At 44.8% G+C, this 26,274-nt stretch overlaps 1 protein-coding gene across 1 annotated transcript in view; it reads right to left on the reverse strand.

The window, feature by feature from the left end:
* The window catches only part of AGPS (alkylglycerone phosphate synthase), a 1,795,747-nt gene that overhangs the window by 1,551,988 nt on the left and 217,485 nt on the right, over positions 1 to 26,274 (reverse strand). The window contains exon 2 of the mRNA XM_069616114.1: positions 25,395 to 25,484. Coding sequence (XP_069472215.1) covers positions 25,395 to 25,484 — 90 coding nt within the window. The remainder of the gene's footprint in view (positions 1 to 25,394; positions 25,485 to 26,274) is intronic.

The raw sequence follows: 26,274 nt of genomic DNA on the forward strand, positions 1-26,274 counted from the left end.
GGTGGTTGGGGATACCTCGGGAAGGACTGCCACCTCCACGAGCGGCTAGCAGCTGGGGTGGGTGCCAACTGCCCCTCGTCAATCCCCCACAGACAGGCCGCTGGCCTGTAAGAGAGGTAGCACCACCTATACCTTTCTGCCACCCCCCCAGCCCAACCACGGAAGTAGTGAGTCACTGCTTGATCCAACAGGAGGGGCAAGTGGGCCCCCACTCCCTCCAGTGTAAGGAGAAAACTACCAAGGGGCCAGTGACCTCGAGGGTGGGACTACTGTAGAGTTTGGGTCCTTCCCCACCTCCCCGGAGAACATTGTGTTGTAGCACCTCATGGGGGGTACTTACCCCTGCAGTTGCAGTCCTGCTGGTGCGCCCCACCCACGGTGGGGTACGCCACTGATTCAGCAGGGAGATGCATGGAGCATCAGTGACAAACAAGTGCTAAATACAGCCCTCCAGGAGGAATCTATTTCCTCTGGGACCGTCACTTCATATTACGGCACCACCACTTCCTCTCATGTGTTGAGGCATACACACAGCTTACTTCAAATCTCTTGGGAATTGGTAGAATTTCTGGGGAGTGGCAAAAAGCTACACAGTGGGAGACAGACTTCGATGCCCCCAACTTCATGGACTGGTAATCCTCCCTCCAGAGGTTCCACTTTGTTTTGTCCCCAGAGCACGCTACCGCAGTGCCCACCCCCTCTGGCTCAAAGATGACATGAGAGGATAGGATGAAGCAAGACATGGCGATTTTGCTGGAGGAAATAAGAGGCTTCTGAGCTGCTATTGGTGACAGGCTGGGTGGTCTCGACAAGAAAGTGGAGAGTATGGACGATAGACTCCAGGAGTTGGTAGCCAATCAGTCCTCAGTGGAGATCTTGGGAGACGCAGGTGGATATGCGGATTGTGGAGCGGAAAGGAGTGAGGAGGAGGCTGCATTAAGGATGGACGATTTTGAGAACCGCAAACGTTGCAATAAACTTAGTTTCTTTGGTTTTCCCGAAAAAGATGGCAAAATGCAGGAGGATTAATGAGATCATAAAAAAGATTTGTAATGATGACAATACCACAGAGTCCACCATTGATAGAGCACATCGCGCAGGGGATGGGGGGCTAAAGGGACTGGTGCTCTGGATTGGAAAAATTGCACTATTATGCAGAGAAAACCAGAATCCTGGAAAAGACCATAAAATTGAGCCCTGTGGAGTGGGGATCCACACAAGTTGCCATCTTCCAGGATCTCTCAACCTTTACCCTGGCTCGAGGACGTCTCTGCGGTCCCCTCACCAAGTGGCTCTCTTCCAAAGGAGTTCACTACAAATGGGGCTTCTCCTTTGCGTTTGAATACGAAGGCGTAAAATACAAACTGATTACAGAAGACATCAGCAGAATATCCAACAAACTCTTCGGGGACGAGGATTCCGGGTCCCAAGGCTGCTCGCTAGAAGGACCATGCAGGGCGTCCCAGAGAGACAAAGGCCTGAGAGACAGACAACTCATAAAAGGCCTCCGAAAGTTAAAAAAACTGAACACTCCCTCACCTTCGAGTTCCAAAAGCAAAAGCGATTGGTACTCTTGAGGTGGGTTATTTAATAAAGCAACAGAGGTGGTGGGGGGGGGGGGGTTCCCAAGGCCAGACGCCAAGGAGGGAGCGTGGAGAAAGGGTTCTTTGGTTCAAAAAGAGGGGTTGGGTGTTTTATGTTTGGTTTTGAACGCTGCACGGTTAAATGGGAGAGGAGTCTCAAGTCAAAAATGACCCAGCCCTCTGGCGCATCGCCCAGGACTAAGTTTAGAGGAGGTATTGGTACACCCTGGAAGGGGGCCTAACAACTGAGCTACACACGGCCTTTGAGGTGGGCTCACTGAACATTTGGGTCCTTAATGCCCCATAAAGCGGACACTTTTACTCCGAGTTTAATCGCCTTAAACTGGACTTAATGTTTATACAGAAAACACACTGGCTGAGAGGCACAGAGCCCTCACTGAAAACAAGGGCCATGGAATCAATCCACTGGGCAGCTGACATCTCCAAAAAGGAGTGGGCATAACAGTGGCGAGTAAGCTGGGGTTGATAATCGAGGGAATACTAAGGGACCCAGAGGCCAGATACATTTTCATAAATGGTAGAATAAGAGGGAATAAGGTGACAGTGGGTTCGGTTTATTGCCCCAATGAAGGACAGATTCTATTTTGGGAGACACTGAAGGCCAAACTCCACCCCCTGCCACTAGCGGACCTTCGGCAAACAGCTGATCAGCATGAATCTCAGCACCAAGGACGACAGGAAAAGCATGAAACCCTGGTCAGTCCCCCTGGCGTACACTGCCCAATCACAACGCTTTCAACAAATTGGGAGTGGTGGACTCTTATGTTCAGTTAGAAGATGGTGATCTCCCCCTCTACCCCATTCAGATACTACTCGCTGGGTTATCGACTCTGACTCTAGAATAGATAACATATTGTTGGAGAAAACATGGAAAGGTAGGGTTATGAGGTCATCTACAGAACCCATAACAAAGAGCTCTCCCCAGGTTTATTGATATAAATTAAGGTATACTTTTAATTTAATGATACCTGGGAAGTCGGAATATCAGTCATCTGTGGGGCATTTAAGGCAACGATCAGGGGGAACGCATTCGGTGGATCGCCCGAAAAAAAAGGGAACATACAGAATTAGAGAGCTGAAAACTAAATTGAGGCACTAATTCCGGGAGGGGTGCAGAAAACTGCTTTCTCCAGCAACGGGGAAACTGTCCAGATCCCAATTTGAACTCCCTATTGCTATACCAAACGTAAAAGAAATGTGATGTTTCTTAAGCAAAAGTATATCGAAAAGGGGGATTGGGCGGACAAGATTTTAGCCTGGAAGTTGAGGGAACAGCGGAAATCAAGGAGAGGGTACAACGTCCTTTCATTGCTGGATTTTTGAAAGCCTGCCCCTTCAACGTGCACTAATGTTCATCAAATTTTTAGGGGGGTGTGGGAAAGGGCAGATCAGGGTTTGGCGGGTTAGGGAATAGGTAAAATAGGTGGCAGAGGGGTGCTTGGGGCCCCACGCTTTGGAGGGAAGGAAGGCTTCCAGACCCGTTGCTAGGGGCTCCTATTGTAGTGGTTCCCAAAGAGGGGAAAGACCTGTCCCTTTGCCTGTCCTATAGACCTATCTCCTTATTGAATACAGATGACATTTTGGCAAAATTGCTGGGCAATAGACTGGAAAAAGTAATGCTGTTATTGGTACATGAGGACCAAGTGGGGTTCATAAGGAGACGGCAAGGGGCAGATAAAATCCGGAAAACTATCAATTTCATACATCACGCCCAAGAGTCTGACCTCGACACATCTAGTATCCATCAACTCGGAAAAAGCATTTGATTAGGTGGAGTGGGTATACATGGGGAAGGTGAAAGAGCATGGGGCTTGGGTACAACTTGTCGGTGGGTCGCGGTCCTGTACAGTGATCCAACTGCTAGGGTTTCAGTCAATTGTGTCCTATCTGAATCTTTCCACCTTACAAGATGTACTAGGCAGGGGTGCCCTCTTTTGCCACTATTGAGCGCATTGTCGATGTAACCCCTATCCATAGCGATAAGAGAAAACTCGGATCAAAAGGATCCAATAAGAGGCGGTGGAATTGAAACTACACCTCTTTGCACACAATATTCCGAGTTATCTGGTGGACCCCCATCGCTCGATCCCCGCACTCCTGGCACAGACAGTCTAGGCCAATTTTTGAGTCTTAAAATGAATGTGTCTAAATCCAGCGTGCTGCCGCCGTGTACGAAAGATCGTGGGGTAGGGAAACTTAAGATCATTAATGATATGAAGGCAGAACCCGTAAACCTTACTTCTTGGGATTGCCGTGCCAAGGCAACTCTAATTGCCAACAGATCTTAACTACGCTCCCATGATAGACGCAATCAAATTAGCCCTCTCTAGATGGGCCCCCTTAACAAACTCGTGGTATGGCAGAATTACCTCAGTTAAGATGAATATTCTACCCAGTCTGTTCTACCTCTTTGCAGCTCTCCCGGACTCCTTTAGGAACTTAAAACACAATGGTGGCTAGATTTGTCTGGCATGGTCAAAGCCCCAGAGGCAAGAGGACCACGCTCACTCTACCGAGAGACTTTGGGGGGGTTTTGGCTTTCCGGACGACTATTACAAAGCAGCGCACACGAGGGTAATGCTGGAACAGAAGTGTGACGACATGGGTAATTACTGGATTTACCAGGAAGACATGTATACACACCCTAAGAAAGTTTGAGATCTCTTTTGGTCATACAGTAAGGCCATCCTGGTCAGGGAAAGGAACCACCCAACATTTGGGGTGCTTTGGTGTGTCTGGAAAAAAGGAGGCATGAACCATAGGCTTTCTTCCTAGCCGCCTCTGCTGAGCTCCTGGAGAGGGCTGGACAATTGTTTTCAGAGGGTAGATTTAAGGAGTATGAGGTCATGGCCGAAATGCTGGGACATGAGGCAATAAGCGTGTTTGACTACATTTGCCTTAAAGGTATTTTTCACGACCCCAGACGGGGGCCGGGAGGGGAGGGCTTTCCAGCCTCCTGACCCCCTTAGAACACACCATAAATAGTGCCAATTCAAGAAAGGGAATGCTCCAAATTATACAAGGTCCTGGTGACTTCTAAAATGAGGGGGGGGGGCAAACATTCACAGATTACTGGGCCCAGCATACAGGCTCGACAATTGAGGAGACCTGGGAAAGAATGTTCACGCTAATGTTCCATGGGACTGTTCACCAGAGCTATGGAGCACAATTTTAAAATGCTCAATGGCTGGGATCTCGATCCCCTGAAGTTATCCAAAATGTATGGTTGAGCTTCCCCTTCTGTCCCAGAGCATGTGGCCAGGTGGGAGCACTATTCCACATGTCCCAACGTAAAGATGTACTGGTCCAAGGTTCTCAGCTGCTTAAAAGAAATAGGAGTTGCATCTAGCTCGGACCCGATTCAAGTGCTACTGGGTGTCCCAATGCGAGATGGGGTGGATCGTCGATTACTGAGGATGTGGGAGGCGATGCGGAGGGTGGGAAAATTGGCGCTACCCCAGAAGTGGAAGAGTTGGGCTGTCCCCTAAAAGGCGGAATGGAAGAGCAATTTGTGGGATGTTTGTAATGGAGAAGCTCACGTCATTGGTCAATGATGCGGTCTCCAGCTTCCACCAAGACTGGGGTCTGTTCTTGTTAAAATATGGAGGCAATAGACCAGTGATACAGTTTCTTGATGCTGACCTCCTTGCAAAGTATTCAGGAAAAGGTTGAAAAGGTTAAGAGGTCTTTAGTCATGGTGACCGTAGGGCCACGCTAGTGAGAGTATGAGGAGGATGGGTCCTCTAACTTTCAGTGAGCCGGTCTGGGAGGAAGGGTGGTGGCATTGAACTAGGTCATTTTAGGCTAACGAGGAGTTAACTCCATCGAACGAGGGGTTTAGGCCTCTGCTGTGTGTTGGACTCGAAAACCATTGTGCAGTGTTTTGTGTTCAATGTTTACAGGTGGGAAGGGATAAAAAATAAAGCAAGTTGATATCTTGGTCTCTTGAATGTCAACGCCAAAAAGCTTATACTTCTACCATGTTAAACATTCAATAAAGATTGAGGTATTATGAAAAAAGCCTCAGTCATGGTTTCACTGGCTATAGTGTTGCTCCCTCCATAATAATAGTCAGCATTGATACAATGCACACACCGTCATTTGCCCTCCAATCGCACACTACTTGAAAACCATGTCCCTTTTCTAATCGCAGTCCATCTGGATAGGGACACCTTCATGGTAGCTTTTAATCTTACTCCACTGTCTTTGCCATGGTATGTGTAGCTTTCACCTTGCTTCCAATTGATCTCTTGTACCCATGCTTCAACACCTTTGCATTCTGAGGCAGCAAATCTGGGTTGTCTGCATCTGGATTATGGGCACCTTTTTTATACGATCTGTGCCCTGCATTTATACTATGGCCGGTGTACCTTCCTTTTGGCTGCAGTCTATGAAAAGTGGCCTGTACATGTTGCAGGTGAAATGCTACTTATCATTCCGATTACAGCAAGAATGAAGACAAGGGAACTGAAAGGGAGACCATGGTTATTTTGATTGCTGCAATAACAGCATGTAAAGTTATGGGTTGTGATCGTGGCGAGGGGGGCGTGACCATACATTCTAAATCACTCAATTTAGCTGAGTAGAGGGGGAGCGGTGGTCTCAAAGAGTACTGGACCCTGGCCCCCAAAAGTGCTTAAGATGGCGTTGATCACAACTGGCTGTCACCAAAGCAATCAAAGTCCTTGATGAAAGGCATCTGGTGAGATTTGATTTTCTATCACTTATGACAGAAATTGGTGTAGAAACTGTGCAAGAGGGCAGCTAGTCAAGGCTCACTTTGTAAAAATCTAATTTCATTCCTTTTGCCGCTAGCATCTATAGTTTCTTCACTATTGTGATCTGGTTTAAGGACTTTGTCATCTACTAAATAAGCAGCCCTGTAGAATTACTTGTTGCCCAAGTACTAGTAAGAAGGGCTGTGCTTCTGGATTGGGTTTGTATTCAAATCTAGTCCCATGAAATCCCCAGTTCATTAAAGAAATGCATTATAAGCTACAATAATCAGGGGAAAACTACAGGTACTCAATCGTCTTTGGGAGGTCAATAAGAGAAACCTTCCTCCACAACAGACACAATGCCACCTAAGGAAATCGTAGATTCCACTGAGATGTTCCTAAACCAATGATGCCCCCTTCTAGTTTTCTCTGCAAGTACAACATAGGGCCCCCATGAAGATTGGAGTCAGTGGTAGCAGAAGTGCTTCTTGAAGACACTAAAGTAACTGTCCGCTCAAGAAAGATGCATACGAGTGGCCATAGCGGGACTGACTTTTGCCTCCAAATGACTTTTGCGATAGATACAGGTTCTTAAGTATTAATGGCCTTTCAACAAAATCAGGTGGTGGGTTACTAAAGTCTCCCCATTCAAAGAGCATCACAAAAAATGTCTGGCGGGAACATACCAACCCGAGACCTTGAAGGCTACCTATGAGATTTTTTGTTCCAAGAATCTATGACCACATTTGAAGGAGATTTGGGAAATTTTAGTTTCACATAGTGAAAGCAAACACCATGTTTCTGAGACCATGATACTGATTGACTGTTACAGTGAGTGATGTGTAACGCCACCGATTTTGTGACCGGTTACAAAACAAACTACTCCTTTGTTTACCCCAAAAAGTATGCGTCTTTAAACCAGATCGTGCAGCACAAGGAAGGTGTTAATCACCCACAGAACAAAGCTACGAGTAAAGGAAAAAGGTCTAAAAAGTTTTGCTGCTACTGACATCAGTCACCACCATCTGAGGATCAATTCTTTCTAAGCAAGACAGGAAATACTTCGACTTATAATTATTTACTTGCATTTTACCCAACAAATTTAACATTAAAAATAAAGTATTGTTAAATTGAGGAAAATATGAGGACAAAATGAGCAGGGTGGGAGACGCGAGTGGGTGTTAATATTCCCGCTGTGTGCGAAGGATCCAATCCCAGTCTTTGGTCATGAGACTGAGCTGGCAGTGCTTTTATTTTGTAGACGGGTCACTGTAGAAGTTAATTATACATCTCCAAGTATGCATCTCAGATCACACTGCAAACGTCTTCTTTGTTCCTCAGATGGTATGACATACTCTCCAAGTTCAACAGTGCGGTCCTCTTTCTGCCACCAATGCAGTTGTAACTTTAATTTCAGTGCTGGAAAGTCAATTTATGTCCCGGCACCAAGGACTTCTTGAACTAATAACGGTTGTATTTATAATTTCCAATTACAGCACTCCGAGGTCAACAGAAATAGCTTGGGGGCAGGTTTAATGTCACATGTCCGAACCATATCCTTGACAGGCCGTTTGTGCATTCTCATTTGTACAACGTCATCTGAAGCAAATCATACGTTGGATGAGTGGAGTGTTCATATCAAAGTGCATTTTGGTAATATTGTTCAAAGCGGAGCTCCAGGTGGATTCTGTGAGGTCAGTCTGTAGTTGCTCATACCAGGCTTGTTGTGAATTCATGTAGCATTTTGTACATTTTAAGATTTAAACAGGGATCCTTTAAATGCATTTTCCAGTATACAGCTGCTGCCCCTCTATCCCCCTTTAAATCTGGCTATAAAGTGCGATCACTGTCCTTTGGTCTTTGGAACAAAGATGTCTGTTTAGGATACAGTTCGACTTCAGGTGTGGGAATAAGCATATCTTGCACCTGCACAGATGATCTGTTCTATGCTGATTATTCACTTCATTACCCAGGTCATGCCACCACACAGTTTTCTTTCTGCTTTGATCAGTGCTTGTCCACATGAGTGCCTAAGGGGCATTGTGTAGTGTTAAGTTCACAAAAGATGGCTGCTATGTGGACCAAGGCTCACTCACTGAGGGTACCCTGGACTGATGGCTCTACAATCTCCAAAATGGGAATTATGGTTTAACAAGGACCCATTATTTGGGGCCCCTCAACGTGTTGCCTCCCCCTTACCCTCCCAGCCCTAGTCTTTTTGGATTACTGGACTTCTCCCGAAGACCACCCGCCGTCCTTGCGTCCCTTTTGCCTTCGATAAAGGTATATGGTCGAGTTGCCCTTAATGTCCCCAGTACCAGTGGTGCCTCCCAGGGTAACCATGTTTGTCCTAGGGTACATTTTTAACCCGACAGTGGTTTTCGGTAGTAGGTTGGTGGCAGCTATACTTCAGTTTTGGCTTTTACAGCATTTTTACACAAACTACTACCAAAAAAAGGTAAATTTGGTCATCAATGTTTTTTTTTTGTATTCCTGCTCTGTCTCGTTTTGTGGTTTTGGGCTTTCCAATGTCAGCTTCCATATTTGTTTTAACTGCGTTAGAGCAGTGTAGGTCCCTAGACTATCCCTCAAACTTATTGTGGGGAAGGTGAAGGCTGAGTGGCAGTCCCACTGGCCAACCAGTCTGGTTAGTCGTCTGATCCAATGTAATGTAATTTTAAAAGTATTTATACTGATGAACTGAAAGGTAGCAGAGGACTCTACGAAATGATCCTCGGGTGGTAGTGCCCAGTCTGGCAGATGGGACTAATCTGCGCCACCATAGAGAGGGGCGCAGAAATCAAACGCCCAGATTTTTAACCACTGTAACTGGCACAGGAGAAGTGCCCAGTGCAGAAGGCCAAAAAGGGGATCTCTTTAGTGATTGGCTGGCCTACCCTTGGCCGGCCCCTTTGTGCAAGGGTATTTAGGCTTTCTCCTGCCGCTGTTACACCCTCTTGGTTTCCTATTCTGCAACGAGGAGAATGCAGGTCTGCTGACACGCAAGAGGAGATTTTTGCTGAGATTCCCACGATGTTAACCCTTACCTGGCCCTACTGGCTATGTCCAAGAACAAACAGGGAACTTATTTGGGCCCAAGGCAAGCACTTAAGGTGTATAGCCCTACTGTTAAATATTCCGTACTCTTTATCACACAAGAACAGTTATAGAGCCAGGTATTAGACATTATTCAAAACTGGTTTAGGAGTATCCTGGTTTGGGTTTGTTACATCTTGAGGTCCAGTCCGGGCCACCAGAAGTCCCATGAATTCTCCTGCAGTCTCCCTACATCTGCTGGGTACAGTCATCCACACCAAAACTGTTTTTGGTCAATTTTACCACTGCTGCCCATCGTTTAGCGGCAAAATCTGCCAGTTGGCGGTGGTGCACTACAGAGATCCAAGAGGTGATTGAAGTCTCAACTAACTGCCACATCTGCAGTTTCGGATTTCCGAAGGCACCACAGGCTGTCTCTCCGCCATGGGACAGTTTGCGGCCTTCTATTTTCACCTTGCTGCCGAGAGCCATTTATTTGGGTTCCCTCTTCTCCTTGAAGTCTACCCTTGCCAGATTTTTCACTCCTGGCTTAAACGTAGAGATCCTGGGAATGCCTACCTGTGGGTCTTGGGGTGGGTGACTATTCGTGATACGCTGCCCCCCCCCCCCACCCACCCCGGTGTTCACCTGGTATACGAAAGATTCCTGGGAGGCAAGTCTTTACCGCAATTGCCACAGACCTAAGGTCCTGCTCTGCAACTACTACTTCTGGGGGTCTAAAGTCCATCATATAACCACAGGAATACTTTATTGGGGTCTCCTCTGGCATTCCCTTATCACAGAATCTAAACCTGTGGGGTAGATAAGACTTACTTGCATTAACGCGGATGGCCCTTCCAACTTTTTCCATTCATTTCCATGGAACTGTGAACTTACCAGGAACTCTCCTGAAAGTGAATCTGTGGTACTTACCTGTTGCTGGAAATTATAGTTTTTCCTAGATTCCCAAGGGGTGAAGTCAATTCAGGAGAGAGCTTCATAGTTGTTGCACTTACCTGTGATTATATATTAATTTTGAAAATCATCCCTTTCATTTCTTCTACGGTAAATGTACTCGAAACACTAACTGCATCTAGTACCAATGTGTATATTTTTTCCATGAAATGTATCAGGAAGTTAACTTGCTGAAACATGCATGGATTCTTGGAAGCCTTTCGCTAGAGTTTGCTATGGTTTCCTCCTCTATGTGCCTGTAATCTGTTTTTGTGTATGTCAGTGCATTAATAACCATGTAATACACTGGGAGTCTAAATGATTGAGGATTAGTGATTTAGGCCTTCGGGATTTGCTACACATTTCCTGTGTGTGAAATTGTGGGTCACTTGTTTGCCCCTACCCTACCTATATGCGTTAGGTGCTGACCACTATGTCTAGAGCCTTCCACATATACCAGGGTTGGGACAGGTCCACCGGATACTATACTGTATGGTGCAGGCCGATAGGGGACTTACCTGCTTGGCAGGTTTTAAAGAATACCAGGTTCTCCCCACATCCTTGCTATTTTATGTTGGATGCTTACATTTGGTAAATAATCCACATGCAGGCATTGGGATTAGGTGAGCCCTTGTATAAACTGCTTTTCTAGCATGCTGGTATCTTTTTAACTGTATGAATACACAAAGTACTTATTTGACCCGATAGTATTATGTTTGTTACTTAAATAAAGTGTATATTTTTCAATACATCAGTGTAGTGTATTTTCTACAGTTGTATGTATGGACCAATTATACCTCTGTGTCAACCTACTAGCCCTACCTGTGAGTTAAGCCATGTCGCTATGGCCACGTTACCTACACCAAGAGGGGTTTGGCTTCCTCTTGTCAAGTGGGTTAGCCCTCCCCCTAGCGTTAATGGTTATAGCATTCTCAACAGACGGTGGTACAAAAATAGCCATAACAGGACTCTACAGCCCTCTGGTGTGCTTCCAGTATCAATTTGAATGGTAAATCACCATTTGATCCATCCCACCTCATTATGTCCTGGGTCACCAGACGTCTAGATGTCGGTTGCAGCGCAAAGCTGCATTGATAAGTGAGGTAGGCCGAAACCGCATACTCGCTGGACCAAGAAGCTGCATCTTGCAATATTATGCTTAACATAGCAAGTCATCAAAACACTGTTGCTGACTACTTTACAATGCAGGGTACAGCATTGGATTCTCACACATGCTGAGCAACACATTAAAAACATATTGCATTTTTTGGTTGAGCATTTAACAGATTACACAAACTGAAGTTAAAATGGGGGGGTGGTATGAAGGGCAAAGAGAAAAACAAAAACATGCTAACAAATACAAAACGGAAGTGGCAGGATTTGATCAAATCACAGGTCCCCAACTGCTGAATCCAGTTTCGTTGAACCACCTGCCCGTCCCTGCTCTCCTCACTAATGGGAGTTTTGTCCCCATGCCCAAACCACCACACTTTGTGTTCTGAATGGAGGGTTCCACTAAAGACCCTGCAGCGAGACCCACGATGCATGTTGCCTTGCGCCCCCCTCCGCCCAATGCCAACCGGCATCTAACCCCACTCCTCAACCCCATTTTACCACACATGCCCCCTAACCTTTGTCCCCCACCCTAACATCCATGATCCTCTAACCTCAAATTCCTTGTCGCGCTGCTCCCCACTGACTGGCTCCGTGCAATAAACGCTGGCTACAGAAAGCGAACAAGGCTTTAACAGACTCGTTTTAGCTGTGCGGGCCAGCCGGTGGGCCTGGGGTTTCGGCGACTTGTACTCAGCGAAAACTAGATCCGCAGAAAGCATGGCCTTTCAGTCAAGTGGCGAAATCAGCCTCAGGGTTGGCACACCAGCAGTGGCGTAGCCAAAGGGAGGAGGGGGGTTTGTGCAGGCAGTCAGTCCCCCTGGTGCCCGGTGCGCCCCCCTCCCCCCCCCCGCTCCCATCCCACTTGCAGGAGCGCCAACTATGATTTAAAAAAGAAAACTCTAAGTGGTGCACCAACAAGTGCAGCGCGCCACTCACAGGGTTACTGTGGCAACCAAGCTGGCATTACTGTACACTGAGCGCCTAGGTAGTCCTGGGCAAATCAGCGCCGCATGCGTTGCCCTGGCGTGTCCTGAAAAAAATTGTATTTTTGTATGCATTATGTAGGAATGTATGTGTGTATATTATGTAGGTATGAATGTGTTTGAATGTAATGGATTGTGTGCATGCCATGAATGACGAGTTGAGGGAGTCTAGCTGTGCATGTATGTACGCATGCTTACGTATGTTGGATAAGTGTGTGCGCGCATGTTTTTGAATAATTTCTGCAAGGGATTTACAGTGGCAAACCGTACATGGTTGGTTACAGTGACACATGTGAATCCCTTGCAGAGACTGCTGGCATAGTGCTTTAATGTGACCATTACTGGCATAGATCGGTTGTGACAACCTATCTGTGCCAGTGATGGCCACTGCATGAAAGTCACATGCGTGAAGCTGGTGGCACAACTTGTCTGGGCCAGTAATGGCCCCTTTAAAATCACATGTGCTTCAGGCATGTAATTTAAAGTGACCATTACTGGCATAGATAGGGTGTGGCCTGGGGCGGTTCGTCCATAATGGGTGTGGCGGCGCCAACAGACTAGAAATCTCGGCCATTGTGGAGGGGCTTGCAACGCCAGCCCAGAAACGTTCCATAGTTGCTTGTTGCAGCTGGGGGAGCGATCCTGGGCTTACTTTTACTGTGAAAGGGAAATGCAGTTTCCTTTTGACATTTCATACTTCAGCCACGCATATCGAATGGGCGATGCAAGGCCAGGGCATTTTGTTTCCCCAGTCTTACATGCCCGTTTGGGGAAGCAGGTTGGGGTACGGCACATTTGTGCGTTCGAAGTGGTGCTGTGTACCAGTGCTTCCACGCACATACAGGGCGGGAGTGGGGCGCTGCATCAGCCGGAGAAGTATTCATAATTGTTGTGCCTTTCATTTTACAGTTTCTGTGCTTCCCTGGGCTTGGGGAGCACAGAAAACATAAAATGAAAGTCAAGGCAGCCTCCTCTCTTCATGTTAAGCGCCGCTCTCTGGCAGCAGTAAGCAAGAGCTCCCAGTAGGGGGGTGTTGCTAGATTATTGTCAACAGAGCAAAGCTTAACATGAGCAGAGGAGGCTGCTTCATTTCACAAAATGGATGCCTCCTAGTGCTTGACATTTTTTATTTTGAGCCTCATTTGCTCAAAATTGTACATAGAAACTTTCTTTAAAAATAGCTTTTGTATATATGTTTTATTATGGCCCATCTTTTGAGACAATACCATTTTTGAGTGAACTCCCTCTTTAAGTAAGCTACAGCAAGATGGACGACGGCTGCTGGGACATTGTGTACTACAGTCCTCGCTATAGGTGTTTTATCTGTGAATTCTTAAATATCCAAGCACTCTTAAAAAATGATATAGTCACAATTATCTTTCATGCACAAGAAGGCAGAAAAACGAGGTACTGCATGGAGGACATGGCGATCATTGCACCCTTTCCCAGCGTAGCAAATCAAACCTATGCAACACACTTGAGCGTCTATCAAGCGGGGGTGGGCAATCTCAGTGTTTATATGAATGGCAGCATGATTACATACACAATAACCAAGAGCTGGCGGGCATCCCTGGACCGATGCCATGGAGGCATTGTTGCTGTTCTCTGATGGAGGGCAAAAAAAAATACAAAGATAAAAAAAAAAGTGTTTTGATATCTTTTACTGGACTTATTGAAAATATTATGCCGGCATGTTACAATGCATATTAGCTTTTCATCAGATGGTAGGCACAGAATAAAATAAGTGACATAATTTGCCATTTCTTTCACATAGGAAAAAGGTAAAGTTCGCTTTAATCGCTAATGGGGGATGGAGAAGCATGCCTGGAATGCACCAGAAAAAAAAATACTTAACGGGACCCCCCCCCCCCCCTCCATGTCTAGCAGTGGTGTGAATAAGGTACACACTGCTGCGCAGATTGTGTTCAAACCTGTCTTGGTAGAGAAAAAAAATGCACATGCAAGGTTGAGGCTATAGCTCCCCCTGAAGGTAAAGGAGAGCTATTCAGGTTTACTTAGAAGCGAACTAATGTTCGTTCGGTACAAGGAAACTGGAAACACATCTACGTATCGGCCAGATTTATCTAGATTTAAAACCTGGTGGGCAATTTTTAAAGTTCGCCTGTGCAGGGACCGGAAAGATCATCTTCGCTGCTATGCAGTGTATTGCCCTCAATCTGTGGTTTAAGCAACTTAGTTGGAATAATGAACACCACTGATAGTTTGGTTTAGAACAGGATTTATTAACATGGATAATAACGAAGTAATTATAAAACCAATCCATTTTTTCTTTGAAAAAGACGTAAACTATTCGCCCACATGTCACAGAATGCATTTCATTTGCCGCGAAGATCGCGTTCACGTGGAATCTGAACATTAGGAGGGCAGCTAAGGCATGGCGTTATCCATCCCTTCACGGGTTCACTAGGACAGTTTATGCTAGCATGGACCAACGGGCTTCCTACCCGCTTATCTTCTTTCCTCATATCTATCAATTTCTCTTAAGCGTTTGGCATAGTGTGGAAGGGGTTTGGGGGGGGGTACTTAACATATTCCCCCCTCGCCCTTGTGCTCGTTATGGGACTATCCTCCCTGCCAGAGATTCAAGGTGGGTAAGCCAGCCCATGTTTTGCTCTTGGGAATAAACTGTTGAGACTGCCCCTGCAATGTGGACTTCGCTTACTGAGTGGCCTAAACTAATCAAGACTGGAGGAGTGTCCTGCCTTTCATTTCCACTCCCCACAGCCACCCCCCATTCCCCCCCACGCCTTCTCTCTCACGCTTAATTGACAGATGGGCATTCCATGTTCCTTCCATGAAGAATTCCTCACTCAGTGTTCTTTTTCAGTTGGGAGGAACTGTGTAGAGGGGAGGATGAGTGTGGCCAAAAAGGGACCCAACACTTCCCCTGGCTCACGTCCACATCTGCATCAAGCAGCAAATGAGAGGATGAATGCCACACTATGTAGGGCAACACTTTAGCTTATTATTTTAAGGCAGACAGCCTTCACACAAACCTCCCAAAACATTTTGTTGATGTCCCTTGGGGATATAGTCCCTTTCCTCTCGTACCCTCTTCCTGTGTTTTTAGATCAAGAAGGCCATTCACAAGATTGGGAGAGGTCAAGCCTTTAGAAAAAGTAATGGAGGATTGACATAAGACATCAGAATAAATAGTGCTTGCATGCATACTTATTTGGTCTGGCCGAGAGTACCCTCGCTCCAAAGTCTGCACCGATCATCAATATACATTGCCGAATGAAGGCGTTGAGGGATGACCATGTTTCAGACGTCTTGAATGTGCTTCCAACCAGGAAGCTGACAGCGCTTTTACAGACCTTGCACAATTCTCAGGAGCAGTTTAGCAACATTCTCATAGGAGACACAGATAGTATCTCTGATCTATGGAGTAAGGATATTTGGAGAAATCTTGTTCCCTTTCTCTGTATCTCAATATGTGAAAAAAGGCTCTGAACAGTGAATGTTCTGTCCAGATAAATCTTGAGGGCCCTACCAACATCCAAAGGGAGGGGCCTCATGCTTTCTGTCGGGGAACCTGCATCTGATCCGAGCACGGGCAACACCACCTCTTGGTTACAACTGAAGTGGGACCAGACTTTAGGAACAAACAATGGCTTTTGTGAGCACCAGAGACGTAACACAAAATGTGGGGGCCTCCTTGCAGAGGACCACCCTCCCCTCAAGCTCAGCAGCGAAGCACAGGCCGCTCCACACTTTGTGCTGGCCTGAGCCACCACTTATGTGCATGATGATCATGCTGCTGCAGGGGCACGCCACACTGCACTAGGTGAAAGATGCACGTATGTGTTTTAATCCAACCTTAAATCTATCACCTATTGTATAAACTAGGAAGCGGTGCCTGGATCCGTAGTCCTGACACCCAAATGTACCAGCCAACTCTGTGCATGGCCAGTAATAATATGAACAGTAATTATACCATAATAAAACATGTTGATGCTGGCTCTGTCAGTATATGCCAGTATCCCCATTTATGAGCACTCTTGTTGGCTTTGCCCGCGATGCCAGTAATAATCTCCTGCAACGGAAAGACATGTTATTGCTGCCGCACAAATGCATCACCAGCCCCCACACCTCCATTTAAGAATACTCATGTTGACACTGCCTTTAACACCAACATGCAATGGCACAGTAAGGAAACATTTGACTACACAAGTGCCCACACCCTCCCCATGTTATAAAACACACATTGGCCTTGACCCTTCTCAGAGTAAAAAATACCATGCCACAAAAAGAAAATATCCAGTCTGCCTGGCCCATTGTCCTATAACCCCACCTCCCCCCCGAACCTTCTAAACCCTCCTCCACGTAATAACAGTCATCAAGTTGCCTTTGCACAAAAAGACCAGTAAAACATGTAGGAAAACACCCATGCTCCAACGACCCTTTCCTGGGCCCCAGTCTTGCACCACACATTCACCCACCAGCCACTCAGTCAGTGGCAGCTGATGACATTTTGAATTGGAGGGGCCAACCAAAAGGGGGTTGAGAAGGGCAGGGATGGTGGCTCCTGAGGGTTTGGGGACGAGACCAGTGTAGTTGTGAGTTTCTCCCGCCCCGCGCACTTTGTGAAAAATTACATGTAGTAACTGAATAGGATGTCTGATCACACTTTAGCGGTTTAGGACTTTCCTCACAGATCGACTCCAAATGGTTAAGGTTGGTCCTTTTGCATTTAAGCCCATCAAGGTATGTTGTAGAGTCGCCCAGGGTTCTCCCTTATTAAAGGTTGAAGATGAATATTAAAAAGCAGCAATGAATATCCAAAGGAACTTCCAGTTGCAGTATCACCCTTATGCGGATACTCAGATATATGTCAAAATGTCTGGCTCTATCAAGGTCTTTTAACCCTTCGTGGAATGCCATGATAAGGTGTACCAGTGGATATATAATGGTCTCCAGCTCAACCCATCCAAGGGGAATGTTATGCTGCTGTGCCCTAAACATCTCAGTAATCCACAACACTCTCCTCCTCTTCCTTCAATACTCACTGGATTACCTACATCTCCTTCCAGTTCGATGAACAACCTGGAGTTAATTTGGGAACCTGATCTGTTGCTCTGGCACCAGATAAATGAAGTGGTCAGGTCCGCTTTCTTCCATCCTAATCTACTTAGGCAGATTCTCCACTTCATTCCTAAAGAGCATCAAGCTTCTGTGTTTGGCACACACAGACAATTTGACTATGCCAATGCCTTGTATATTGGGCTTTCTGATATACTTTTACAGAAGCTTTAAGTTGTTCAAAACGTTGCTGCTCGTCTCATTTTCAGACTCCGAAAAGTTTTCCATCCGTTCCTATCGCTTTCATCTCCACTGGATCCTGGTTCATCAATGCATTATCTTCAAGATCCAAGTTCATCTAGAAGATGGCCCAAATTGAACTCTGCACCAAGATCACTTCGTACAACCCGGTTGGAAGTCCTTGGTCATAGAATAAATACCTACTCACTATCCCGCTAACTCGTGCTACAAGAGGTGAAAGATGGTTTTCCGTGGTGGGGCCTAGACTTTGGAACCTACTGCCCTTGAAAATTAGTAGAGCGTATTCCTTATGGTTGTTCAGGAAAAAATGGAAAACTTTCCTCTATCAATAACTAGGACTTTCTCTAGTAATTCCAACTTGCTGGTTTTGACTTTGTTTATAAATTCGACAAGTCAATCAATCAGTGCACACCAACATACACCAACTCTGTTCAACAGTCCAGAATGAATCACAAGGATGTCCCTAGCTTTACAGCCCACTAAACAATTTACAGAGCCCTAAAACTAATTCACCATTCAACAGCAATAGTTGTAAAGCAAATGTTCAGAAACAAACGCCAGGAAAACAAGTTTGATCCGAATACAGATAACTAAATATTAGTTCTATTTCCTGAAATTCAGGAATAAAGGATACACAAGAGATCACAGAAAATGTCAGCAACATATGATGTGCCAAGCCATAAAGCAGTTTCACATCTCTATAGCCCATATCAGCATGAATGCGTAGAACCGCACAGCAGGTTTAGTATTCCACATCCGAGGTAGTGTGATTTTCTGACAAAAGATGGTTTGCTCGGGTGTTAATGTCTGCTGGAGCCCTCTCCATCACCCTACTGAGAAATCCTTGTAAGAAAAGCATTCATATTATTTGTTAGTAACTGGCAGATGAGACTAGGAACATGTTCTGGTTGCTTTTGCAGTTATTGCTGTGCCTTTGAGTATTGGAAAAGGAAATGGTAAAACAAAAACATGGGCCGGACGGGCAGCTACCTGATGTTTTTACGATTTAAAGAAAGCTACGTAGGTCATGAAAAAGTGGTTAACCAAAAGGGATATAATCAGATAACAAAAAAACAACTGCGACCTAAATTGAAATTGCGCCTAAAAAATGTGCTTTACTCAGAACAATCAGAAAAAAACGATGAATATCTCGTGAGAAAAATGATGTCCTTACTGATCGTCTTTTCATTTCCCTCTACCGCCTTCAGAAAGACTCCTAAAGGGTATGAAACACGTGATGGCCGATTCATTCAGAATTTCAAGTGTTGGTGCATAAATCACACTATAGGTGGATTCATTCAGATTTGTAACATGCCTACAGACAAAACAAACCACATAAATATTAACGTGTTTACACATATGCAATCGCGTTAATTATTTGAATGTGCTCATTGATTTTAATTTGTTACCACAAAAACTATTGGTTACGAATAAAGGTCATTATTGCAAGTAAACTACGTTATTTTTAGCTCAAAATTGCACTTTGGGCAGCAGTTGTTTATGACACCCAGTTTGTCATGACTTCAGGGTTTACCAGGGCAGCCATGGAACGTTCTACATACAGCTCGACATATTGTCAACTGTTGAAGAGAATCAAAACATACACAGAACTGCTGAGCAGTGGCAAAGGTCTTCTGGGTGGCAGTAAATACTACAGATGGTACTGAGGCGGCCTAGGAACATTATGCTTTTGGTGGCTGGGATTATATGGAGTGGCTGACCTCGTTAGCGTTGACTGCTACCGTCCCAGGATATAAATGTTCTGAATGTGGGTGGTGGCTTGGTGCAAGCTCACAATTACACAGTTGGCCACCAGGATTAAGGATGGCTAGGTTATATATCGCACTGTTTGGGTGCTGAAGGGTATAAATAGTTATCACTGTTGGCCTCCAAAGACACTAGAAGTTCATTGAACCACCATAATACTTAACACAGAAATAGGATTTCACTTATTCTGGTCAAGATGAGGGTTTGTAATAATGCCCTCAGTGACTAGGGTGTTAGAGGGATGTTTCCTTAAGCACAGTGGTCAGGTCTTTGTGTACCTGCCTGGTGTAGGTTCTGACACAGATTTCTCAAAGCTCACCAGACTCTCAAAGTGGCAGTCGTTTGAGAGCAGTCCAACTCTGCAGAGGTGGAATGGGGTGATTAATAATACAGGGCACACTTTTCATAAATACCCAGTGGTGGAGTCACCCCTCGTATCGTCAGTGGAAATAGCCATAGATTTGTGGGATTTATGAGGTTTATAAACCAGGCCTACCTGCAACCTCCCCTTATGCTCCCGCAAGGTTTTGGCAGTCAACGACTGGCACTTCGAGCAGTCGTCGGTATCATGACTTTCGCCCAAACACCACAAGCAGATGTGGTGCGGGTCCATAATCGACATTTTGGACTAACAGTCCCGGTATGTTTTAAACCCAGACCGCATAGTCGTAGGGGTAGAAGATGAAGACATTTTCTTCGAAGAAGATAAAACAAAGCGTACAGAGTTCTCGAAGCAAACACGTTTGCGGAAAAAACAGAACTGAGGCTACGGGCGCCGTGCGTCCTATTTATAACATCCAGTGACGACACTCTCGACGAAGGCATTTGAGGGACATTGACCCGACACCATTGACGCAGGACGCCCTCTGCTGAATTCGAACATTACATGTCAAAGATGTGGAATACGTTGGAGGACACAATCCATTCGAAAAAACACTACACTGTTAAGTAAGCAAAATAAAAGATGCCACAATGTCTGAGGAAATATAACCCGGAAGAAGATTAACTTGGTGAAATAAGTGGCCTTCCTAGGACAGGAAATTCAGCAACAGGTAGGCAAGCACTTTACTTATCTAGTCTGGAACGTTTGGAGAGTTCAAGGGAGCCCAGTAGTGAGAGTAGAGGCGTCTTTGGCTGTTAAGACTTAATATGTGCAAAAGTGTACCCAATTAGCAGTTCCTGAAGTTCCAGTGTAGGGAGTCCCACATAAAACACTCAGTGATAAAGGAGGCCCAGGGATGATACATCAAATAAAGAAACAAACACTTGCCAGCAGCACTGGAAAGTGAGGAGAGCAATACCATGGGACTGGTAAAGAAGTTCTACAGCAGAGGGGTTGGGCAGATCCCATTAGTGTTTGCTGTGCACATTCTTGGTGACCACGTTATGTTCCAGCAATGAGAGACTGATCCAGTGGAACCCAGGGGCACTCTCTCCAGGAAATGATGGGGTACCCCGGCCTTCAGAGTCATAAGGACGCTTAAGGCAGAGCATATAAAAACTGAGCCACACGCCGTCAGGCTTTTGTACCAAGTTGTTCAATTGTGCAGCGCTTTGGCGTAAAGCGCTATATAAACAAATAAATACAAAGAAAAGTCAAAATCCCAGCAAAATATACAAGGGGCTACCACATGGGGTAAAAAGATGGCTTTCTGCCCAACGTAGGGGGTTCATCTACAAATAGTGTTCCTACCTTGAAACTGTTTAGATAAAAGATTTTAGAATGGAGTTCACTGTAGTGCATCTGGGTATTTTGGTCTACTGTTCACATTGAGAACATCTGGTCATAGAGTTCACGGTCTTGCCAATTGGCCACTGAATCCCTGCTCTAAACACTGTCCCAATACATAGGCCCAGCATGTTTTTTTTTTTGCACAACCCCAGTCTCAGGGATATAGCGTTTAGCTTGCCATTTGTCATCCTTCCAGGGACATAGAGCACTGTTCACTTCTTCCAGCTCACAGGAATAGTGCCACCTCACTCAAGGGGTATAGTATTCAGTTCTCTCCTCAGGGTTATAATGCCTGCTTATTCCTGAGAGACAGCATACCCAGCTCTCGCGCAAAGATTTAGCGTGGAGGTCACTCTTCTGGGATATAGTGTACTGCACATTCGGTAGTGGCCCTAGGTCTCTCAGGCCGAGAAGCTTGGTCATCCTCTGTCGTCTACAGCGCCTTCACACATGCCAGCAGGACTAGTTTGCTCAGGACTGTGCTGAGATCCTGCTGCCGTGGGTCCGAGTTGATGGCTGCCTGTGCTCGGAATGACTCCTAATATCCCACCTAGTCGTAGCTGTACTCCAGTGCAATAATTTCGGAATACAGGTAGCCAAAACTAAAAAGAGCAGGGACACATTACTGATGCAGGCAATTAAAATGCAATAACAGAAGAATTAGTGACCCTCACTTCAAAGGAAGCATGCGGGCCTACAGTTCCACCAAGAAGGGTGTAAGTTACTAAATAGAGCTGGGAGAGCCAGGCAGTCTGTGGGTAGGGCCACATCACGCCACCACCACCCCATCCAAAAGGTCCAACAGTCTCCACTTTGAACTTTAGTAATTTGGATAGCTCATGAGTCAACGCCTGCTCTTGGCAAGTTCGAATTATTGGTAGGATTCACTCAGCATTTCATAGTTTTGCGTCAAGCAGTAGTACCATTACGGTTGGTAATAACAAGATTATAACAGCACTTTAAAGTGTAAGAAATTCGATATGAAAAGCTATAGAACACCAGATAATTTTGTTATATTTTTTAGGCCCACAAACGAAACCAACATCCTCCCACAAACCAAGTGTTTTGTGAAATGTCGAATAATTGAAATCTGGACACATTCTAGAGATGGACACTTCAGGACATAAGGTTGATACAAAGAAACTCATGCCCAGTTTTCATTTAATGACTCATGTCTTTGTAACAAGTCCAAATGAGCTTTACTGTTGGAATTCTCAAATCGTTTTTAGGTTGTCATCTGACAAATGTGGACAACAGGAGTGGGAGCAGGCAGGCAACAGGGACATTCAAAACTGCCATTAAGACTGATGGGGGAGGGTGGCCACGCGGAAATGGTACGGTTTGCGACACATGACTCTGTGGTACACATGCCCTGTGGGCCAAGTGGCACCATGTACCTGGAAGTAATAGCTGACAACTTTACAGTTCGTATAGTACGTTGGTGCTTCTTGTTTTCATCTCGTTTCTATTTATCTTTTGCTTTATGTAGCAGAAACGTGACTGTACAAGGAATACAATTGAGAAAAAAATAACCTTAATTGGTTTTAATGTATAGGACACAACACACTGCCTCTGCTTATGGCATGTGACACCTTAAGGATTTTGACAATAAAAATGTGTTTTTCCACGCAAAGACTCGAGACCATTGTAAGGAGACTTATTTTCTGGATAATTGTCACAAATAGTATTGAAATGTGCTGTGTACATGACTGTGGCGTAAGACTTGGAACGAAATATTAAAAAAGGGAAACTTATGGGGAGATCGTAATGGGACGGATTTGAACGGGAACCTAAAAGGCTAGCCAAACTTCCATGCCAAGGGCAGTGGTAAATCTTGGGGTGTAAGAGTGCTGATGAGCGTCACAGAACGAGGGAGTGGTGTCCTTCGTTACAAATCAATGACAAGGGCATATTCCGAACTGAAAAGAGTTCCAGAATGGTCATGATAATAGCAAGCCTTGGATTTGGCAGTTTTTTTAAAAAATGTGTTAGCAAATAGTGCTTGCTTTCAATGTGTGACTTGGTAAACACGATTTGTTCATATTGGGCAGTTCTGGACTAATTCTGTAGCGGTTTTCGACATTAACGGGGACATAAAAAGCCTTTCGGAGTACATTGAACCCTGCTTAACGGGGACATAAAAAGCCTTTCGGAGTACATTGAACCCTGCGAGTAATGACCCATCATGTTCACCGGCAGGGAGTGCAAGTCACAGGGTCCTGCGTACGTGAAGTTTGCTGGTTGAGCACTTTGCTACCATTACATCTCTGCCAGTCTCGCTTATCTGCTGGTGTGTCTGTGTATTCACGTCCACCACCCATCTGCAGCTGCGTCACAGGTGCCAAGGCAAATCACTGCGCTGCTGGGAAATGGGCAGCTCGACCAATTTGCTTCTTACAAAGCTGCTGATTGCAGTACATCTTGTAAGGGACCTCCACATTGGGCAATACAGCAGAGGAGTTTGTAGAAGAGATTTTAATTGAGTTGGGCATTCAATTCGGTGGAAATGCTGGTTGCTATGCCAACCTGACATTCTGCGTTCAGATCCCCATGTTCCTCTCTCAACAATGGTTTTGACAAATTTGTGGCCAAAACCAAAAAGTTCTTGCAATACTGAGGAGATTATTTAAAAAAATAGAGCAATATGCCTTCCGTTCTCTGGGAGCTTTCCCTCCTCTGCAAAAAGCTCGAAATAATTTTAGCAGTGCAAAAATAAAGGAACATATTTTGGGATTAATAGTTACTAGAACCACGAAGCTCTCAACTGAGCCTAGATTTTTTTTCTAAACTAGCAGCAAAATCAACTTTCCCGCAATTACTTTGTTTCAAATAAGGGTTATTTTTATTTGACTAAATCATTGCCTATTTAATGTTCATCCAGTAATTCAAGGCATACAGTAAGCAGTAGTGTCTCAATTTGAGATGCAATACCATAGGACTATTCATTACTTCCATTCGTTTAGCATTGTGAGGATTAAAGTCCATTGTGTTAAGAAAATGCAGTTTACAGCGTCTCCCCTCGGGCATCCTTCTCACCTGTCTTTTCTGGTGAGGGGTGTAGCAGGAATCACTGCCACCCCAGAGAGTGAAGATCAGTTCTTCCAGTGAAATGTTTCTAGAAGAAGCCATTAGTTGCTATCCCTACACATTGTACATACTGCATCATGCCCATGTTATCAGATAGGTTTATATTTGGTTTGTTTCTCTTGTAGTGTACGAAAAGAGAAACATTTAGGACACCAAAGAGCACATTTCTGAAAGTGCCCATAGATTGCACGTTGTAATCTGCCTGATAATTACCCATATTCATTGCAACACCACCATCCACTCTGCTGACGCTCCATATCTTTAATATAATAGCATGAATATAAAGTTTGTATTGGCACAAATGTATGCGTTACAACGCAAATAAAGACTTCAACTCGAGTACGAAGCCTTGCTGGCTTTTCTGCCCCCACATAATAAATCGGTGCCAATCCAACCTTTATAATATGGGATCTAATGCAGAGCAAATGATCTTCAGAAGTGTGTAGTATGGATATATAAAATAGGAGAGAGTCTGCAATACCCGTATTCATGCCTGTAAATAATTCTTACACTGCTCTATAATCAGTTGTTACATCACAATGACTGCTGCTTAAACCCGCCCGCAGCAGCATACATGTCACTGCAGCATGTTATTAAAGCCCTGGCTAACTTTTTCAATTCCTCTCTCATACAATCACTTTTTTCAACACTCTACAAGGATCAATTGATAAAGAACGGTTTCATCCGAACATGTGCAACATTGGTTATATGTATCAGCAACTGACAGAGGTTACATTAGACTAGGCACCTCAGCGACTTACAATATTCTTATAAGGTGTGGTCGGGGTTACTTGATCCAATATTTTTTCTGCAATTGTAGCAACACCAATGTTTAACTTGTATTGATATGTAATGTATTTTCTTTTTTTTTGTTTTAAGGTCGTACATAACCAAAACAAAGTTGAGCTGAAAAAAGGAATTTCAGAGTACCCTCAACTACACTCTAGCACGAGGTTTGATGACATGAACGCAAACGTATTAGACAGGCCCACTTCCCTTCTGGAAATGCAGTCCTCACAATAATAAATAAACGCTATTAAAATAAATGTACAATCACGGTCTGGGCATCACATTTCAAAGAAAGTCTCCTTACCTTTTTCCGGTAAATTCAGCTTGACCTTTCTTATTAAACGTGAATTTGGAGTCATTGTACCCCCAGCCATTCCACTTCAAAAGTTCTTGCCTGTCAAATGAAGCATGTGAAAAAATGTGACTTAGACAAGCAGTTTGAGCTGAAGCATTTTTAGGTATTGCAGCAACACTGATAAATATAACTTGGTTCTAGAAATAACTGATAAAACACCTCATTTAACGCATACTTGCTTGTTCACAGGTTTTTTTTTTTTATAAACAAAATAGAAAGAACCAAACTTGAATTTTACGATAGAAACCCATCTCGTAGCACTGGCTTCATAAAAATTACCCTACGTAAAAAAGAAAAACAAAATCTGTCTCAGAACCCCAAGTTACTGAATGTGGAAACACTATGAAAGTCATTTTCAAGTGAGATATAAACCCTCAGGAATTATAACAAAGTGAAGTTCCCAGTATGTGTGCTTTTAAGCATACGTTTAATGAACATGTATTGTCACACTCGGCCTCAAATCAAGCAGGCCATGTGCGTAGGGCGCTTTGCTCCAGTCATCTAGAACGGATTCTTCTGAAGCGACCCCAGTCGAAAACACTTTACCAGTTTAAAAGCCGCCCTACTGAAACTGTGAAATACAGCACCTTGTGTCTCTTCTATTTCACCTGCCTCCCTTACATCTCTCACCAACCTTGAGTCTGGAGCATGCAGCAGACTTTAAAGAAGCGTGTACTCCCACCTGTCACCCAGATAAACCTGCAATATCGAGCATACGAACGTGGCTCGGGTCGCTTCTATCATCCAACAGTCTTTTGGGTCATAGTCATGTTTTGGACAACTACACCGTGCATACATAATATAGGGCTGGAGGATATGGAACAAAAGC

This window comes from Ambystoma mexicanum, chromosome 9 (genome assembly GCF_040938575.1).
Source record: "Ambystoma mexicanum isolate Mex_15411 chromosome 9, UKY_AmexF1_1, whole genome shotgun sequence".
NCBI lineage: Eukaryota > Metazoa > Chordata > Amphibia > Caudata > Ambystomatidae > Ambystoma > Ambystoma mexicanum.